General features: G+C 48.2%; 1 protein-coding gene across 12 annotated transcripts in view; it reads right to left on the reverse strand.

Moving 5' to 3' along the window:
- sox6 (SRY-box transcription factor 6) overlaps positions 1–20,000 on the reverse strand; it is a 166,706-nt gene that overhangs the window by 36,593 nt on the left and 110,113 nt on the right. For 11 of the 12 annotated variants that reach the window (XM_048262739.1, XM_048262738.1, XM_048262736.1 and 8 more), the window contains 2 exons: positions 9,067–9,190; positions 2,948–3,027 (listed from right to left, as the gene is read on the reverse strand). In XM_048262739.1, the coding sequence (XP_048118696.1) occupies positions 2,948–3,027; positions 9,067–9,190 (204 nt within the window). The remainder of the gene's footprint in view (positions 1–2,947; positions 3,028–9,066; positions 9,191–20,000) is intronic. The other variant, XM_048262732.1, reaches the window with a different exon arrangement.

Here is a 20,000-nt window from a genome sequence, read left to right on the forward strand (position 1 = left end):
GGGTGCGTCAGGTAAGGGGTCGGGGGTTGCCCGCTGAGGCGCGAGGACCAGTCTCACACTGATACAGTCCTGACCAATCAATCACGCTTCACACACTCCCATCCTCTCACTAACATAAACACCCCTCATTAACAGTGACCCGTGATCCTCCGTACAGATAGTAAGACACATTAGCACACCCTGTAAATGTGCACTCAGTGAGCAGATCACACTGGTAAAGATGGAGTGGCTAACACGCAATAGCTGTGCGCTGGGTATGGGGCGTAGAAAGAGCCCTGCATCTCTCCCTCTCACAGGATCATCAGCCAGAAGTAGTGTGAGGGCACAGATGTGGCATCCAGCATGCTGCACGCTAAGTCACACAAGGTCTGGTTTCATGCCCCTTCTCCGCTAAATTACATATTTTAACAGCGTCTATGTGCTGTTGTTCTCCCTTTAAAAGGAGTGTTTTGTCTGCCATTTTAGTCCTCGGTTGACTCCGACACACAAACACATACCCACACACATAAACACACACACACACAATAGAAATGCCTGTGTGTGTGTGTTGGCCCAGCTGTTTATCTGTCAGGCCGTGCAGTCTGATAGAGACTAGCAGCTAACGATACTATCACCATGGTGAGTATGAATTTAATCATCTCCATCTCCGGCGTGATATGTGATATTATGTTTTAATCATTCCACTTCGTGGTGCTTTGTAGAGGAAGGCATGGCGGTCACATGATGTGTTGATCGTCAGAGAAAAGGGCATGTTTGACTTGCAGGGGCTGTTTTAAGGGGGTCTCTGTGCAAAGCAAATAGCAGCCGCATGGCAAAATATACTGCCAGCGGACGGCTTCAATTAATAGGAATGCACCTCTTTTTTGTTTACTGTGCTCCGTAAAGGTCGGCGAGTCATGGTCTTGGGGCTCCGTTCTAGTCCATTCCCAGGGTTAAACACATTATCTGAATTAATGGCTGGAACTCCTCAGCCTTCGGATATACTGCTATCCCAGCCTCGGAGTGACCCGACGCGCCGCTATAAATAGATGCGAGGGGATAGAGTCGTACCATCATTCCCTGCTAAAGGCCCCACACATAGGCTATAGGCTATTTGAACACACACAGCCACAAGCATGTGCACTCAGTATTAAGTGACAGTCATGAATTAACATAAATGCCACACAGAGAAATGGTGCTGTCTTTTTCTATTGTGTTTTTTCTCTCTCTCTAAACTCTCTGTTGCTCTTAACTGACAAACGCAAAATTAAGCCACAAACACAGTGTAATACAAATACTTGAAGACCACGCAAATACACACACACACACACACACACACACACACACACTCACACACACACCTGCACACACACACACACACACACACACACACAGACAGACACAGACACACACGCACACACATGCACACACACGCACGCGTGCCTCCGAAACATGAGCAGACGCATCCCACACCTTCCTGGTAGTTGATTGTTCTTCCCAGAGCTGTGTGATAAAGGAGACCTTTCCAAGCCCAGCTGCAGCATTGTTAGGACTTGCCAAGGCTCATTAAGGCTGAGAGCGATAAACTCTGAAGGACAAATTGTGCTCATTTTCAGGGGAAAAAGTTGCATGATGCTTCTCTCTCTCTCTCTCTCTCTTTCTCTCTCTCTCTCTCTCTCTCTCTCTCTCTCTCTCTCTCTCTCTCCCTGTGTCTGCATTGCACAACCCCACAGCCTTTGTTTTGCCACAAGCCCTCGCTATCAGAGAGCTTAATGCCTAATTGCTATCAACAGTTTACTGACTTTGTTGACAAAACAACTGCATAGACCAAAGTAGGACTTGAAAAGAGTTTTCTCTATCTCTCTGTCTCTCTTGCTCTTTCCCCCTGCTGCCTCACTCCCTCTCTCCTTCCTCTTTGTTTCAGAGGAAGGACTCTCAGGAAGTGCCTCGTCCCCTCCTCCTTGAGACCCCTTGGCCCGGGAAGTTTCAGGAAAACTTAAATATTTATCACGCCGCTCTTTTCAAAGGCCTCCCATCCATCTTTATTCTTCAGCGGGGCTGCGAGGGCTCGCTTTGATAATTTCACCAGTGAGCAGCCAAGAATAATGACATTAGTGTAATCGTACAGAGGCCTCCGCTTCCCAAAGCCATTCCCAGCATTTGTTATGTAAATATAACGTGATGAAAGCGAGCGGGGGAAAACATATTGTCAATTTGGAAACAAAAAGAGAGCGCGCTCACAGGCTCACAGCAGGCCAAGTAATAGTGCTGATTAGGATGGTAATGAGACACACAGTGCATCGCAGATAGCGATCTATATTACAGTAAGTGCTTATTGCCTGGAGTTAGCCTCCGACTCCGGTTCACGGCCGTAACGGGCTCCCTGAGAACACTCTCCTGGTGGTGCCTAAGGGCCGCTGGAATCTCTCCCAAAATTCACTCCTCTCTCTCTTTCTCTCACTCTGTCTATCTAGCAGCTCTGCTTTCACATTTACCACCTCACACTCTGCATTGCCTTACGGTTCAGTGCCCTGTGCTGCCTTCACACCACAGAAGACTGCACTCACACTGGACACACACACACACACACACACACACACACAATGCATGACATAAACAGCCGTTAGCATTACACAGAACATGCCATGCAAGCAACCCAGTTCCATTTTGTGTCGCTGCGCAGCCCCTCCTGATTGGTTTAGCAGAGGGCTCTCCTCTTGGGAAATCAGCAGGGCTAATCCCACCTGCCATAACCATTATCCTCATAACTACACTCTCCGCAGTAACTATGGGGTTAAGTTCTCCCTTAAAATGGCTAAATTACACGTGTAAGGTGTTAAGTTGGTGAGGGCTGACTCCCAAGCATTATTTAGCGTGCCGGCTCATTATTTAGCATACAGCTGGTTTTTTGCCGTGTAGCGCCCAAGGGTTGGCAACGTGCCTGCACATTCTTTGTTGTTGCACATACCTGAAGCTGCAGAGGGTTGAGTCCTGACGCGGCGGCAGCTGCCATTGTGGATGGAATGAACTGCACCGGGTAGTTATCACCTGTCGAGGAGGAGAAGGGGAGGAGAAGGGGGGTAGGGGGTGGGAGGAGGGCAGAACAATGCACACAGGTTGAGACAATGAGCGGCCCAACGGCGGCCAGGCAAGTGCCAACACGGCCCTGGAGCCGCCTTCACCCAGCCTCGGCTCCCAGCCCAAACATCTGCACCAACAAAAGATTCAGCTGGGCACACCAGAGGCAGGATTACTGAGGAACGTATCTCCTTTCTCTTCCTCTCTCTTTTACTCTTACTCTCTCTCTCTCTCTCTCTTCCCCACTCTCTCTCTCTCTCTCACTCAATCTCCTCTTTTTCCCTCTCTCTCACTCTGTCTCTATTTCTATCTCTGGCCTTTTCTATCCTCTATTCTTTTCATTTTTTTTTGCTCTTGCCTTCTGCAGTCTTGTTGTATTCTTTCAAGAAAATAAACAACCATCAGTTCATTGCAAATTGGCAAGTTAAAAACAGTTTTTTATCCTCCTCTCCTCGTGTGACCGTTGCATACTTGTGTGGTGCTACTGCTTGGGTTTCACAGAAGAGGTGGTGTGTTCTCCATGCCACTCTAAACACAACTCTCATTTGTCCTACATGCCATTGTCTCATTGTGTGGCTTCTGGCATGAGCAAGCCAAAAAAGTGCTACTTCAACAGGTCACAACAAGCAAAGCACTTTACAAAGTCGCAGAAGGAGATCAGGAAAGACATGATTTGTTCTTTTATCACAACATCAACATTTAACCAGAGAGCTACGAGAATTTCAAAACAATAGCTGTGTTGAACATTTTATCATCTTATCGCAACACATCAGGAAAGTGGAATCTAAGACACAAAGGGGAGACGGTAGTTAAACCTGATACAGATACAAGTGGAAAGCATTTGCTCTAAAGAGAGGGAGATAGAGAGAGAGAGAGAGAGAGAGAGAATAAGAGGAGGAAAAGGGAAGAAAAAGAAAAGGAGAGAGAGGAGAGAAAATGAAGCAGAAGGGGAAAGTATGTTTTCATCCCTGGGCTGTGTGAGCAACTTGGTAAAGAAATCCTTTCACTGCTCAGCACATTGTGGTCAGAGGTGGGGGTGTGTGTGGGAGGGTGAGGGGTGTGGGGGGGCTGGTGGTGGATCCGATGAGGACGGCGGAGGGCTGACTGAAGCGTGCCTTCTGAACAAGAGAATTGGCCCCGATTCAGACACCACTTTCGCCTGTCACTTCTCCACACAAACATATGGAGGCATTAAGCCACAGGCATGAGGGGAGGGAAACGTATATACCTTCTCCACTTTTTCTCCTCCCTCCCTCCCTCCCTTGTGTGCCTCCCAATCTTGTCCAGCGCAGCACATTGTGATGCAGTCTGGATATTCAATCCTGTGCCACGGGCCAGAGGAGCGGCGAGCCACACAATTGATGTGATTTTCAAACAGTGTCATGAGAGAAGTGAAGTGAGGGTCATTACTGTCCAATACGCCCCCCCACCCCCTCCCCTCTCTCTCTTTCGTTGGACTACTTCTTTATTCTCACCCCCTACCACCCAACCCCATTCCCACAGAGAGGTCTCTTTTCCACTTTCTCACCACTCTCTTCTCATAACCGGACGAGTGATTGCCTCCTCTCTGTCAGCGGTGGCTGCGTGCGGTCAGCAGTGTCATGTGAGACCAGGGGTGTGTCAGATGCCAGGCGAGGACACTGCAGTGGCCAGGGGGAAGGAGGACGGGCACTGTCCACGGCAGAGTCTCACAGCTGTGTGCATGTGTGTGGAAGTGAGGCTGCTCTAAAAGGAGTACCACTGAGGTCCGGGGTGGGGCTGCCCTCAGAGCCATCCTCCCTCCCTTACATGCTAGATGCCACCAACAGCCTCAGGGCAGAGAACCACTAGGATGGAGGAGTTTTCCAAAACCTCATGAGAATTGACAGAACCGACAGTCTCTCCAATCCCAATGTACTCACAAAACAGTAACAAAAATGTTGTGTGAATTCACTGTGCCTCCCAGCAGAGTCTAACCTGAGATCACTGTGACCCTCACTGGTAAATTTCAGTCAGGTATCATGCCAAAAAGATTCAGTCTGGTGAAGTGGATCCTCTTGGTGGCCCCTCTTCTTTAAGGCTGGCACAGGGCACTACAGCTGGTGCTTGAGGAGCCGAGAGCATGCCAGCCTAATGAAAGGTGGAGGAGAGCGAGGGAGGAATATTAGGAGATCGCTCCCTCCGAGGGCACTCAGTGTTGGACCACCTGGTGCCAAGGGCAAGAGCTCTTCGCATTCTCCATGGCAAAGGAGACATCGTTTAAAGGCAAACTTTGACTTGAGAGACAGTGGATAAGCTGAAACTTTGGGCGGAGAGCAAATAATTAATTTGCATGTCATCCTTTTTGCGAGTCAATTAAATAAATAAGTCAAAAGCGGCTTTTACAGTGCCACAGATAACAAGGTTGTCATGGAGAGACTACAAGGTAATAACAAAATGAAAGGAACTGATCTTTTAAGGCAGAGAGAGAGAGAGAGAGAGAGAGAGAGAAGCTGGGAAAGTGCATTCATGCACAACCTCAGAGCTTCAGACCCAAGGCTAAGCAGATATATCGGCATCCTGGCATCTCCTGCGGCGGAAAGTCAATAAGGCATTGTGGCCTCATCACAGCTGAAAGAGTCCGGCCGGAGGATCCATTCCAGAGCCCCATTACGGCACGCGCCTCTGTCTTTATGCACACAGACAGTGGGGGTGTCACAGCGGCTCCTGCCTGCGTCGGGAAAAAAGGATGACCCTGCGGATGGGTCTGGAGGCCACTGATGTTGCTCAGGCCATTGAGCACAGTGTGTGGGGCGGATGTAGTGGCACAGCGTGGCGGGGCGAGGGGCCATCAGCACTGGGCCCTGTCCTGCCCATGCCCACTCAGCAGTGCCGAGAACATGGGGCACCATGCAATAGAGCCGTCCTTTATGCCCAGCGATCGTCCGATTTGAGATTATGTACAGAGGGGGTCGGGAATAACCGAATTGGCCTGCACAAACAGAGCTGTTTTCCAGAAGCTTCTTTTCCTTTCTTTCTTCCTTCCTTTATTTTTCCTTTCTCTTTTTTTTGTTTTCATTTGCAAACTTATGAATAATGCAGAAGCTTTACACAAGGCGACCCCTGCTGAAGTCTCCATTATGACTCCTGTTATTTGTACTAAAACATTTTCCATGTCAAACATATTAGAAAAAAAAAATCAAACTGGCGAAATAATCCCCTCAGGCTCCCTGTTCAGGCTGTCATGCCTCCGTAGTTCCAAAATAGCTGACTTTCCCTCTCATCCCCGCCTTTATAGTTAATTTATTAGCTGCTCTACCACACCCTATAATGTTCTGCTACTCACCTGCTGACTACAGAACCTTTTTCCCTTCTCTATTTTAATGTCTCTCTTTCTCTCTCTATCTCTCTTTTTTTCATCTCTCCCTCTCTCTTGTACTTGTTTCTCATCTCTCTGTTGCAGTGTTTTTGATGAGGTGCTGACATGTGTTCCTCAAAGCACCTTGTGTGCAGACAAAAGCAGGGCTAGGGCTTTCCCCTCAGAGCTCACACATAAATTCTCCTCTCTGACATCTCTTTCTCCCTCTATCTCTCTCTTTTCCTCTTGTCGCACTGATTCGCTCGGTGCGATTTCCCAGAGGTCTGCTGCCCGACGTGTCAATAGTTGGCTCAGCTTGTGCGGGGGGGAAAACCCTTGTCTGTGCATTTTTAGTTTACTTCTGTCCAATAGTCAATGTTCAGGATGGAAAAAAAAGAGAAACAGAACACAAAAACACACAACGTGACAGAGATTCAACTGCTTGATAGTGTGAAGCCGGGACCCAGGGGCAAGGCCCTGGCTTTAATTTTTAACTACTGTTGCTGAGACTGGCACTTCTGGAGCGCAGCGCGAACAATAAGTCAGACGTGAGACAGGCAGGAGGGTTAGCATCCTGGCAGTGAGTCAATCTGCATGTTGTTGCAATTTCCCTCCAAATTTGATGTTTGGGGATGTGGAATGCTTGCGTGAGGGCGAAAATTCTTTTCTCTGCGCCATACAAAAGAAGTCGGGGAGGCATGCCGAGGCAGGCCAGGGAAGGGAGGTGAGGGGAGGGGAGGAGAGCGGAGCGGAGGGGAGGCTGGGTCCCTGGGAGCCCTGTGCCCTGCATCCCTCTAGGGGGACACGTGCACCAGGCCTAAGCTGCAGCTACAGACCTCCTTCTTTTCTTCCGCTGCACCTGGTGGCGGCTCCTGCATCCTCTGATGCTGATATGACCTGACGGTTGACAGTGACTTCTTGTCAAATCCTCTAAAATTAATTTGTCTTTTTTTCCCTTTATTTAGAGTTCATTTAAAGTTTCCTGACATGCAACGTGCTGAATTATATATGATAAGTGAGTATACTTGCATACTCGAAGACTTAAATTTGGTCCAGAAGAGGAATTGTAAATTTCAATTCCATTAAATAAGGGCAGTTGTTAGGTTGTGTTTCTGTGTGTCAGCTGTTTTATGTTAACAGAGGTCACTTTAAGTGAAAACACAAAGCCAAAAACAGCCCATAGAACCGAGCTAGGAAGCGGTGCCTGGACATGGCTCTGGGAGACTGAGCGCGAGGGGGAGCGGTGGAGGAGCGCACCAGCGCTGGTTGACTGAAAAAAGCGGCGGTATTGTGTTACCGCCGGCACCCTCAGCAGATTCTTGGATGGATGACGATTACAGCCGACGAGAAGCCGAGACACTTTCATGTTGACATTTTAGTTTACATTCCAGGACTCATATATCCGAACCCATTGTTCGGGCTGCCTTGAAGCTGAGCACTCACCAGCCCTGGCTGCGTTTCTGAAGTGACACACTTGATGGTGCACAGCATTAATTGCTTTGACAGGGGAGACCTGATTGTTCTTAGCTTTCAGAGCAGCGCGAGGAGAGGGGGAGGAGGAGGAGGAGGAGGAGGAGGAGGAGGAGGAGGAGGTCGAGGTGGGGGAGATGGGTGAGGTGTGTGCATATTGTGAGTTGTTACAGTACAATGAGAGGTCCTGCCCTGTGAAACAGCGGAATGAAAACACATGAAGAAGCTGGCATAACAGGAGATTGAGGGGCTATGAAGACCGTAGGCTGAAGACCTGTAGGCTGAGAGAGGGAGGGGGGAGGAGGAGACAGCCCCCATAGCTCTGGAAGTGTGTGTGTGTGTGTGTTTGTGGGGGTTGTATGAGGAGTCTGGCCTTACTGAGATCCACTCAAAATAAAGCTGTGTGACACTCACAATCCAAGCTGTCAAAGCACCTGTGTGTGTGTGTGTGTGTGTGTGTGTGTGTGTGTGTGTGTGTGTGTGTGTGTGTGTGTGTGTGTGTGTGTGTCGGGTTGGGGGCGCTACAGCAGAAATGAGGGAGAGTTTCCTACTGTTGTGAAAGTACACAGCATATTTTGCTCTTTTTTATCTACTTAGAAGGGCAGAAATAAATTGTTTAGGGGAAAGATACACAAACCCTTTCAACAGCAACTCTGGGCTGTGACCAAAGGTTGTGTTTGTATTCTATTTCGTCAGCCCTGCCACAGCAGGTATGGCTGCAAGGCTGTTGGTGCCAGAGCTATTGTTTGGTTCATTGATAACATCCACTCTTATCATCTTGACAGATTCTCTGTGACAAAATGACAAAATGTTTTTCATTCATATACAATGTCTGTTATCTTTTGTTTCAAGATAGCTTTCAGCCATATCGGTCCTGGGAGATTAGAATTTGTATTTTACCAGTGATGTCACTTAATAGCCATAGCTCGAGACATTTAACCAAGCATGACAAACACTCTTGAACTGGTCACACTTCACTCAAGATCTGTATACTGGCCAGAGATCTGTACACTGGCCAAAGGATGGAGTAGCTATAAAAGAGAGAGAGAAAGAGGGAGAGAGAGAGAAGCAAAGAGTAGCAGGACCTTTAACAAGAGGACAATATTTGAATAAGAGGATAAAGTGGCTGAGTACGGCATACAGGTAAATGTAGGAGAGAGAGAGAGAGAGAGAGGGAGGGATAAACAGTGAGAGCCACTCAACAGTGCAGGCGCGTGTCATACCTGGCTTGTAGGACATTCCCGGCGGGAAGAGGAATCCCTGCTGGGCGGCGGCGGCAGCAGCCAGAGTGCGCTGGTCGTGTGGAAAAATGGGGATCATGAGCGGAGGCATGTGACCCTGGACCTGCTGAAGACAGAGAGAGAGGAGATCAGACGCCTGGCTAACGCATGCTGACAGCGGGCCTCGTCGAGCACCCATGGCCTGCGTGTGGACCGCACAATACCCCGCGCCTGCCTCAGCTGCTCCTAATCCCCCCACCAATCGCACATTATCACATCAAAGAGCCCAATGCTGCACACTGTTTGCCCTGCCTGATCCAAGGTGCGGCATGCCGGATAAGGGCTCATTCTCAAGCCATTCTGCCTCGGCATTATCAGTGATTTCCCTGCGTTACTTCTGCCAAATAGACTTGTAAAAGTAATTGTTGACGTAACAGGTTTTTCTTTTTTTTTCTCTCTCGATATATTCTCGTATATAACCCTTTTTTCAGGCGTCTCTCCCCATGAAAAGGGAAAAAAATGTGGCATAGACAAAAATGAGTCCAACATTTTTTTAAATCCTCTGGCCCCTGAAAACCTCTTTTCCTTCTTTGGGCTAGATCACAATGAGATGTAGCCTGGTTGAACCGCTAAGTCTGCGAGAGCGCTCAAGCCTTGGCTGCCTGCGGCCTGTGACAGAATACTAGTGAATGAAGCGCTGCACCAATAGGACACTCCGGCGAGTCCGAACATAAAACATCCTGTGCGCTGCGTGGTGGAGAACAGGTGAGATTCTCGTCACCGAGCATGATTTGAGCCCGCGCGTCTCCTCCGGTCCTGTCGTGCTGTGTGGGGTGGGAGGGGTATAAAGGGGTCACAGTGGGGGAGCGCTCCGCTGTCTTGCCAACATCACTGACTGACAGGAAAAGACCCTCACAGATATACTGCCTCTGTCTCATATTTTTGGAAGATCATTTATGCAGACGATAAAAGCCCCGGCAGCCTGGGTAATTTACGGCATGTGCTCCGAGTGCCGATTTTTTTTTTTTACAAAGAGAGGCAGCGAGACGCACAGAGCCCCAAAAGTCCCCCCTTCCTCATCTGTTTGCGATATTTCATTTTAACATGGAGGCCGATGTAACGGCACACGCGCCCTCTTTTCGACGCGCACCAGTAATCAGCAATCATGTTGAGTATCACAGATAGAGAAAGTGAAAAGGAGAATGATGATGTGAACACTTATTTGGTGTGTGTGTGTGTGTGGAGGGGCTGCTATGGCTTTTTGATTTCCAGAGGGGCAACAGTGCGGGGCCCTTGGGGTCAGGCTGCATGCAGGGACCTGAGACTGGTGGGCAATCTGCCTGTCATCCCCTGCTTCCTGCAGGCCTCTGATCGGCTGCAGGAGCGCTGTGCTACCGTGAGCCTGAATGCTCATGATCCCTGGCCAGCGCCAATCTGTACTGGACCGGACTGCACCGCACTCAGCCAGGCAGCCAGCACACCTCTGGGGAGCCCGTCTGGTAAACAGGTTCATGGAGGTCAGTGGCCCCAACATAAACACTTAACAGAGCGTTTCTCCATTCATCCCCCTCTTTTAAAATCAAGCCGGCAATGAAAAGCATGGGGCCTGGGTGCAATTATAGCTGCTGCAGTGGGCCATGAAATCAACCTGCTTTGAGCAATGACTTTTTCTCCATGTTTGCGATCAGATCTGCTTGTGATATCCACATTTTTCTATATCCCCCCCCCTCGTCGTCTCTCTATATGCATGCTCTCTTGGCATGGCTGAGCTGCTCCAACTCCCCCAGTGCAGAACTAGGCCTCAGCAGCCCTTCATCGATCCAGCCATGAGTGAGTTTTGCTAAGCAAAAATAAATAACATCCTGGGCCTGTACTTTTTCTCTTTTTTTATTTTGGAGTGCAACTATCAAAGTAACATTGCAAAAGAATGAGGCTGAGAAGAATCGAGTAAACATTTTTTTTTTTTCGCTTTTCAATCTGAAAGGTATTACTTTAAATATGCTGTGCTTTTGAAAAAAGTAAATTTATTAACCTTAAATCCTTTAGAGATGCTTTAGGGTCATTCTACAAAATAAACGCTGCTTCACAGGAATCTGTCAAATCTCTATTAAAAAATACTGTAAACATAAAGAAATGAAAGCAAGTAATCGTATTACTAATGGAGAAGAAAGAGGCAGCTTTACAGAGACGCTGGGCACAGCAGTGGAGCAATTATAAGGCTAAAAAACACGGAGGATGTAAGACAGACACCCTGATAGGTATCTAAATTCCTATCATCCCTTGGGTTATAAAAGGTCAGTCACATGCATAATTGTGATAAACTTTAGACACATTAAACTAGCAAAATAAATCTGCCCAAAGCCAGGCCACAGAGAACAGCTGTTTTATAAATGGAGCCAGATCACAACTATTCCCCCACATCTCAGCTTCCCTCATTTAGAACAACACTTGCTTTACTTAGTGTCAGGCTCTCTTTCAACTTCTCTATCTCTATTATTTATTATACGATTTATTAACTACTTATTGTCTATATATCTATCTACTTGTAATTCAGCCCATCTATCTTCATTTCTTTGTATTTACAAACAAAAAATAAAACACTTGAATATTTCAAATTGAAATATCAATGAGGAGAAGAGCTTTGGTGAATATAATAATGACAGTGATGTCAGTGACAGCACGTCAGTGACAGATAATAAAAGGATTTTGCCAGTCAAAGGGAGTGCACACAGTTTATATGAAATGGATAGGATGGCACTGGATTGGAGTTGCAGTTGTGATTTGTGGTAATGAGCCCTTTACATTAAACTTTAATTTACACAACCAATGTCAGAGAGAGGGGCAAATCAAATCAGAGGCTTCACAGAGGGGACTAATAGTAAAGGTTATCTTTTCCAGACTGTCAATTAACAGATAGCACAGTGGCTGGTGTGCCGATACATTTATAGATTTAAATATTAGTACTGCTAGCTCGGCTTTGACTGCTGAAGCCTAATGGAAGTAAGTGACTGAGCTCCCGCTCAGACACATTCTGATGAATAACATATCAGCACCAATACAAAATATAGTCCTCTCCCCTTTCCCTCCCGCAGTTTATCTGGGTGTGCCTCTGTGTGTGTGTGTGTGTGTGTGTGTTTCTCCCCTCTCTCCTGGGCTACTGCTGTAGACAGGCCCATCCAGAGCCAGGCTCTGAAAGAGTAACCCTCAAGTTCATCTGCCAATCGGCTGAGTGCCCAGAATATTTCAATTGGCTGGGTGATCTTCAGGAGTGTGAGAGAATGAAGTGGAGCAGATGTGAGAGTGGGGGTAGAGGTGGGGGGTTGGGGGCATGGGGGGCACACGCGGGCAAGTGTGGGGCACCGTCCTTTCCGCTCCTCATAAATACTGCCCATTGTTGGCCTGGCACTGCGCCCCTTTTGTCTTAGCGCTAAGGCTAAGTGCCGGCTTACGCCATTTCTCGCCATCTGCCCCGTCGCTTCATTAAAGATACATGAATGGGCCTATCTTATGAGGAACAGGTGCTATTGTTTGTCCCCGAAGACTCCCGGGTAAGGATCTAACTCGGAATACTTGAGGAAGAGCATCTGTAGCAATCAGTCAGCCCTGGACTTGGCAGGAGCCCTCCTCTCTGCCGGCGCTCGGCTAAGCAGAGCTCTGGAGTGGGGGAGAGATAGAAAGAGAGCGAGAGAGAGAGAGGAAGAGAGGGAGAGGGAGAGGGAGAGGAAGAGAGAGAAGAGAGGCCTCTTCACTCCCGCCCTCACATTCATCATCAATTCACATGACCCGATGAAGGCCGCCCTGGCGCACAACACAATCTGTTTCCCCCCTCTCAGTGCAACACGAGTCTGAGAGGCTTTGATTTCTCTTTAAGACCCGCACTTGCATACGCAGGCACGCATAAGTCTGTTTCTCTACAGGCACTAAAATAAGGACCTCATGGGGGGACAGCTGAGGGGACACGCACACACACACACACAACAAACACACACACACACACACACACACACACACACACACACACACACACACACACACACACACACGCAGTCCCTGGACTGGGGGTCTGGAGCACAAGAGGAGGGAGAAAAACTTGAATAAATGGGGGCATATAGATTAATCAATGTTGTTAGCGGACATGTCGACATCAGCAGTAAGAAGCTGTAATGGTTTAGGACGGTGAGTAATCCCGAGGTCAGCCTCTTCGGGAGGATTCTGGGAGCCGGAATTGACCGCCGAGAGAGGAACAAGTGTGGATGGGGGGTGGTTGGAGCTAGTTGGTGGGTGGGTGGTGCTAGTTGGTGTGTCGCTGTGCTGCTGCCCCTGCTCCTGCCAGCCTGACAGTCCACCCTTCCCCCTCCCTCCCTGGGCACCCCTCAGCTCTGCTGTCCTACTCCCACGGAGGCCTGCCTGGCCTGGGCTGACCGATGCATAGTGCAGGTGGAGGGGAAATGGAGATGTACAAGCCATTCCAGAGCTCAATAGGGCCCTGTCAGCACCCCTACTCCTCACTGTCTTTTCAGACGTTTTCACAGCACCCCTGAGACGGCTTGTCCACCCAGCCCCTACACCACCCCCTCCCCACCTTCACTCACCCTTTCAATCCTCCTAACTCTGCCCCCCACTATCCTTTCCTGGTGTCCAGCTAACCATAGAAACAGTCTGATCCTTGCTGAGCATCACCTGGGACTGCTGCGCACTTTTGCTTTTTCGAAAGGAGGAGGAGAGTTGTTTTAACATGTCTAAATGCCTTCTGTGTTGGCAAGATCAGATAGAGGGAAGGGAGAGCTGGAGGGAGATGGGTGGGTCTGGGGGAGTCTGCTCCTTCTCTGACTCCTATTTGAACTGTAAGAGATTCTGCAGAGCTGGGGCTATACGTAAAGTTTGAAACACGTTCCACGAGCATAAGCTAGCAAATTTTACATTTCAGTTAGTATGTGTCTCGTTTCTGTCAGAGAGCTACAGAAAATGACAAAGCAGTCTTTTCCAAAATTCAATTTCCAATTCAAGTCCTGATAATACTCACCAAACTGTTCGTCTTTATCCATTTTCAAAATGACAGAAGTGAAATCAACCGGAGCAAGTACACAATTGTACACATTCATACAAACTTTCACAAAGACAAAATACCCAGCCATACAGTACATCTACACACCCTCACTGTAGTGCACCCACCCACACACACTCACACATACACGTGGCAAACTGACGACTAGAACAAGCTGCCGTGCAAACGCGACAGCCGCTACTGTGCGAACGCGGCGCGCTCAGGCGAGAGCTTCCTGGAAGGCAACCAGGGGGAAAATCGCTGAATGGAACCACTTCTGGGCTTGTGCGTCCCTGTGTTACTTTGTTCTGGAGAGGTCATTTCATAAAACAATCCCAGCGATCCCCGAGCACACATTACTCCCACCTCGCAGGTCATTCATCAGCTAACCGCACTCCTTCATCCGTCTGCCTTTCGGCCTTAATCCCCCTCTCCCTAAACACACACACGCGCGCGCACACACACGCACACTCACACACACCACTGGAGGGCCGTTATCAAAGTCACAGATATTCTGCTCCGCTGCTCGGCCACTCTGCTCCCTGATGACAATCAGCCATGTGGATCGATATGCCTGAGCCGGACTTTGATCCCGCGGCTCTGTGTTGACGCAGCGCGGGCATTAGGAGTGAGGCCTCCGCCTCCCCAGCACAGACTGGCTGCATTGTTCCCACCGGAGCGAAGGGAAAACAGGAGGGCCCTTCCACCGCCGCGTTACAGGTCAGGCACAAAGGGCCTTTGTCTGGTCATGGCTTTGACCGGAGAACTCTCCCCTCCTAACCCTCCCCATTCCTAACCCAAGGCTCAAGCACACACCTCAACCCCCCCTGCCCTCCCCACCAAACCGCCCGCCCCCCCTCAGTCCTAGGGCTTATCCACGGCAGGAAATGGCCATTTTCCTGACAGGTAACAGATTAACATCTCTGCCTAAAGAGAGAAAGACAGAAAGAGAGGGAGGGAAAGAAATAGAGAAAGAGCGAGAGAGAGATGGAGGGAAGGAGGGATGATGGCAAAAGCAACAGTATTGCTAGAGTAGCTATTTAAGCAAACACTACACAACAACCTTGTTGAAGTGTAGCACCCCAAGGGCTCGCTGACAAAAGGGTGAGACTGTGGTGAGGAGGGGGAGCCAGTGTGGCGTGCTGCTATATCTGCCGCATGGGGGGCAAGGTGCACAGAAACCAGACACTCGGCGGAGGGCGGCCGTCTGGGGGAATAACCAATAGATGACTTCTTGTTACACTAATTCCTTACACAGTAAAACAAGCTCTCTTGGAAATGAGCCATTCCAATATGTCTATATTAAGTCTGGGGCTGTTAAAAAGCAGGGCAGGCCCCTTCCCCGGTGCTCTGCCCAGATCCTGCGGGCTGCTGAGCACTCTGCTGCAAACAGCCATATATATCACACAGCAGTTACCATTCTAGACAAGAGTCCTAAGTAAAGTACTAACTTCTATTGATCAGCGCCTCACTTTATATCTGGCTAAATTCACTTAATTTATTAGATCATTTTTATCACTGAGGGAGTTATAAAATGTGTCTGTTTAGAGAGAAACATCAAGGAGGCAACAAAATAGCCCAGCCCACTGAAGAATGTTGCTGATGTGGAGCAAATTAGGAAATTGATGAAGTCCAAAGGAGAGGGATGGGGGAGTTGGGGAGGGACTATTCTCTGGAGAACAGCGTCGAAATGTGATCACTGTAGATTCAACAGAAATGTGTACTTAAGGCACATTCTTGGAGAGCCTCAAAGACCTAAAATGTAATTTAAGATTGTAAATATTTCAGGCAATTAGGTTTGTATTGAATATAAAATATCAAAGTTGGGGCCTAAGGCAGCACTCTTCATGAGCTTTTCATTTCCACACATACACAAACCACACAGTGCAGCATGATAGGGGCTACAGAGGCCCTCCTTTCTCTCTCTCTCTCTCTCTCTCTCTTCTCTTTCCATCCTCCTGTCTGTCATACCCTTCCATTATTGTTTGCTGGGAATACTCTTTAAAAGTTGGCATGTTTTCAGGCCGGGAGATCCTCTGAACATATGATCTGCACAGAAGCTTGTGCTCGGTGCACACACACACTCAGAGGAGTAGGGAAGGAAACCCATATTCTGGCAGGGTCTAGTCATAAAATTAAAAAGGTTTGCAGTAAACTGGCAAAATCCCTGGGGACTCCCTCAAACGGCATGGGTAATGAGGAGAGGAGAGAATAGACATAAACAAACCCATGAGTATGTCTGGGCCCAGCATCCTCATACACATCCCTTCTACAACACAGGAAGGAATGGGGCACAGGGTGAAAAGACACACACAGGGTGGATAAAGGAGTCCAGAGAGCTGTTTGACATGGGCACCCTTGCCACCCTGCAGATCATCACTGCCATATTCCATATTCCGACTGGTATCCTGGCATTAGTATGCCTGACCCTGGGGGGTTTCTGAGGATGACTTTATTTATGTCTTGTTCATTCATGGCCCTACATGACAAGACAAGACAAGACTACATCACAAGACAACATGGTATTTTTCTTAGGAAGACTTCTGAAAATTATGTTATATAAAAGTAAAAAAGGCAAAATTATTTATAACTCCTATGCTGGTATTCAATGTGTAGAATCCAAGATTTTTTATCTTCATAATATTTCTATATATAATCCCTAACTTAAAAAAATACATTTTTATCTGTTGAAAATGGGGGGAAACAACTTCCTTGTTTTGAAGTCTAAATTTGCGAGTACACACAACAATTGCCCCGTCTAAACATTGTATAGACTGTCTAGGCTGGATCCTAATGAGAAAATGTTATGCATCTAATGCTGGAGCTAAGCAGCGGAGTCAGACCACCCATAATCTAATAATGCCATTGTCCAGAGTGTGGCTCAAGGAGCGCTTCCCCCTCTTCCTGCCCTCCGCGGAAAGACTGGGCCACTGTCCTCACTATTGCCTCCCAGCTGCTGGGACTTGGAGAACAACAGAGGCTAGTCTGTTGTCCAGCAGAAAGCGGGATTGTTACGGAGTTGGGCATGGGGGGGAAGAGGGCTTTATTGCAGGCACATGAGTGTGTTGAGACTTTAAAACATGCTCAAATGTCATGTGCACACCCAATGACGGGCAAGAATAATTATGAAAAAAGAGAGGAAGAGAGAGGGAGAGGGAGAAGTGAGAGAGAGAAAAAACAATTCTGAAAAACGGGTGCAGGACAAAACGGTCCATTCATTGTATTCCGTGGGGGAATGCTTGGACTCTCCTCCGCCCCGAAAACAAAAAGGGCCTTTTTTTCGGCCGGGCTTGCATGGGCTGAATGCTTTGCTTTGCCACCCTGGCCCTAAGAAAACACGGGCCCCTTCTCTAACTGCCGGCTGGCCGCACACAGTAGTCCCCATTAACGGTTCTCCCTTCTCCCCTGCGTGTGTGTGTGCCCACTGCTAGGGCTGAGGGCCGCGGTGAAAAAAGCCAACGCAAAGACAAAACAGTTTGCTCAACATTAGCAGGGAAAACACTGGGCCGAGGCAGGAGGGAGAGGAAACTAAGTCAACATCACACTGGAGGATGTGTTCTCCGCCAACTGATATTTTTCCCTCTAGAGCCACCGTACAATGAGAGCTAAGTATAGGGCCGCCTGCCTTGATCAGGGAGGGAATTGTGAGGCCTGATTGTGAAGGGGATCTGGAGTCTAAACAGGTGCCCCCTGATTATATTTAAAGCATATTTAAAGAAGCTCACGCTCATTTTTCTTTTGCTCCAGTCACTGATGTGCCACTGATGTCTTTTCTATATGTTTTTGCTTTGCAGCGACAGCATAAGGGACCGATCCACCGATTGCTCTTATGTTGTACGCCGTGAGCTGATTTAGAAAAAAAACAAAAAAAAAACATGCTCAATCGTAATCGGCCGGTGCAATTTCCTTGATGCACAATTAGATGCGCAGAAAGTGCGGCTCACCTCATCTTGTGCATCATTAATTAGCGTTATCACCAGACCCGAACTGTGATGCAGCCTGCAGGCTCGTGGCATACATTACCAACTCCCAAAGCTTGTTTTCAATCCCCTCAGGTAGAGCGAGCGACTCAGGTGTGACCTAACACATTCATTCAACTGTTCATGTGACAGTCTCTTCTCAAATTGGAGCCTCTTCATTAGCGCAGCTTAACAGCAGAGGTGTTGGAACACAATGCAGAGCCACTGCCCTGGAGCTAATTATAATAACGAAAGAGAGAGAGAGAGAGAGAGAGAGAGAGAGAGACAAAATGAGTGAGAGAGAGACTGAGAGAGAGCAGTAGGACATTGTGTGTAATTAACATTAATAATTGACCTGTGTTTGTCTATCAACCAGCACAGACACGTGTGTCATCCACATATGTTCAGCACAAGAGTGCCTTTGTGCCGGAGCTTTGCCCGATCTGTGGAACTCTACTCTACTGTATGAATGTACTTCAGCATGCAGAGACTCTCTCTCTCTCTCTCTCTCTCTTTCTCTCTCTTTCTCTCTCTTGGCCTGAGCATATGCACTTCAGCGTCTGCCAGAGCGAGTGGCTAAAGTGGCGGCCATCCACTCTGGCCTCGCTGATCTCTGTGATAAACACATCACCCATTCAGAGAGAGAGAGAGAGAGAGAGGAGAGTGGAAAGTGAGAGAGAGCTAAAAGAGAGCCCTCTCCTCGGCCCGAGAGCGGACACTGAGCTACGGCAAGCTGAAAGGCACACAGCCGCTGCGTGATGCTATGCGCGGCAATCACCAGGCCGAGCGGTCGCGATTAGCAGACGCCCCTCCGGGCATGAGCTGATGGGCATACCCACTCAGCCCCGGCTCCCTCCACTGTTTATATTCATGATGTATAAATTTGTTTAAACAGGCCGGCGACATTACGGCTCCCCGTTCATCCACTTAGCTTAATTTCAAAACCATCACGACCGTTGCTGAGGTTGTATCTATCAAGCCCTTTTTTGTGCATCATTAAGTTTTAACATGAGCCCCCCCCCCCCCCGAAAGCTTTATTGTTCAAATTGCACATGACTTTATTTAACGTCAGCATTTCTTCTGCTTCCTGACAAGAAGTCACATTTCATAACTAATTAAATTGATCCCTCCCCCACCCCCAACCCCACACTCCCAACAGAGGCCACTAAATGGAATTATTTGTATCCAAGTGTCAATATATTAAATCAAAGGGGGCTAATGAGTCAGGTCACTGCTTTCTTTTATCTTCAGCCTCGCATGTAGGGATGCTCATCAGCTAACAGTCTCTTTAAATGGAGCTGGGTGGGAGAGAGAGAAAGAGAAAGAGAGAGAGAGAGAGAGAGAGAGAGAGAGAGAGAAAGAGAGAGAGAAAGCGAGACAGAGAGCAGGGCTGAGGCGCTCTGGGTTCAGGCCAAGCCGATTTGATGAGACGGTTATGGCCCTGGAGGAGTAATGCAGCCACTGGTGGAGCAGCACCAACACCAGCAGCAGCAGCAGCCACCGCCGCCATACGCACGGAGGCAACAACATTCTCCCTTTATCATTTCCTGTTCTGAGGTTCTGTTGTGTTGTGAGGAGAGGATGGCATGGCGCTAATTGGGCCGCGTTGTGCATTCTTCTTAACAAAGCCAACATTTCTTTTTGTCTGCGCATAAATAAGACTCCCTCACATAAAAGTTCATTTGTGTTTGGGGAAACAACAAAGAGAGCCTCTAACGAGAGACAAATTAGCAGGGCCAGCTTTGTTCAGCTACGCCTTCATCTGTTTAGTTTCAACTGAATAAAAGATTATTCACACATTTACTGGATTTTTTTCTCCCATATTTCCCTTTTTCATTCCCCTAAACTGTGGATTAAATAACCTTTTAATCATTTGTTTATTAGATAAAACACTGAGCCAAACGGACCAAGTCTACAGAGAAAACGGCAATCAT

This window comes from Alosa alosa, chromosome 14 (genome assembly GCF_017589495.1).
Source record: "Alosa alosa isolate M-15738 ecotype Scorff River chromosome 14, AALO_Geno_1.1, whole genome shotgun sequence".
Taxonomy (NCBI): domain Eukaryota; kingdom Metazoa; phylum Chordata; class Actinopteri; order Clupeiformes; family Clupeidae; genus Alosa; species Alosa alosa.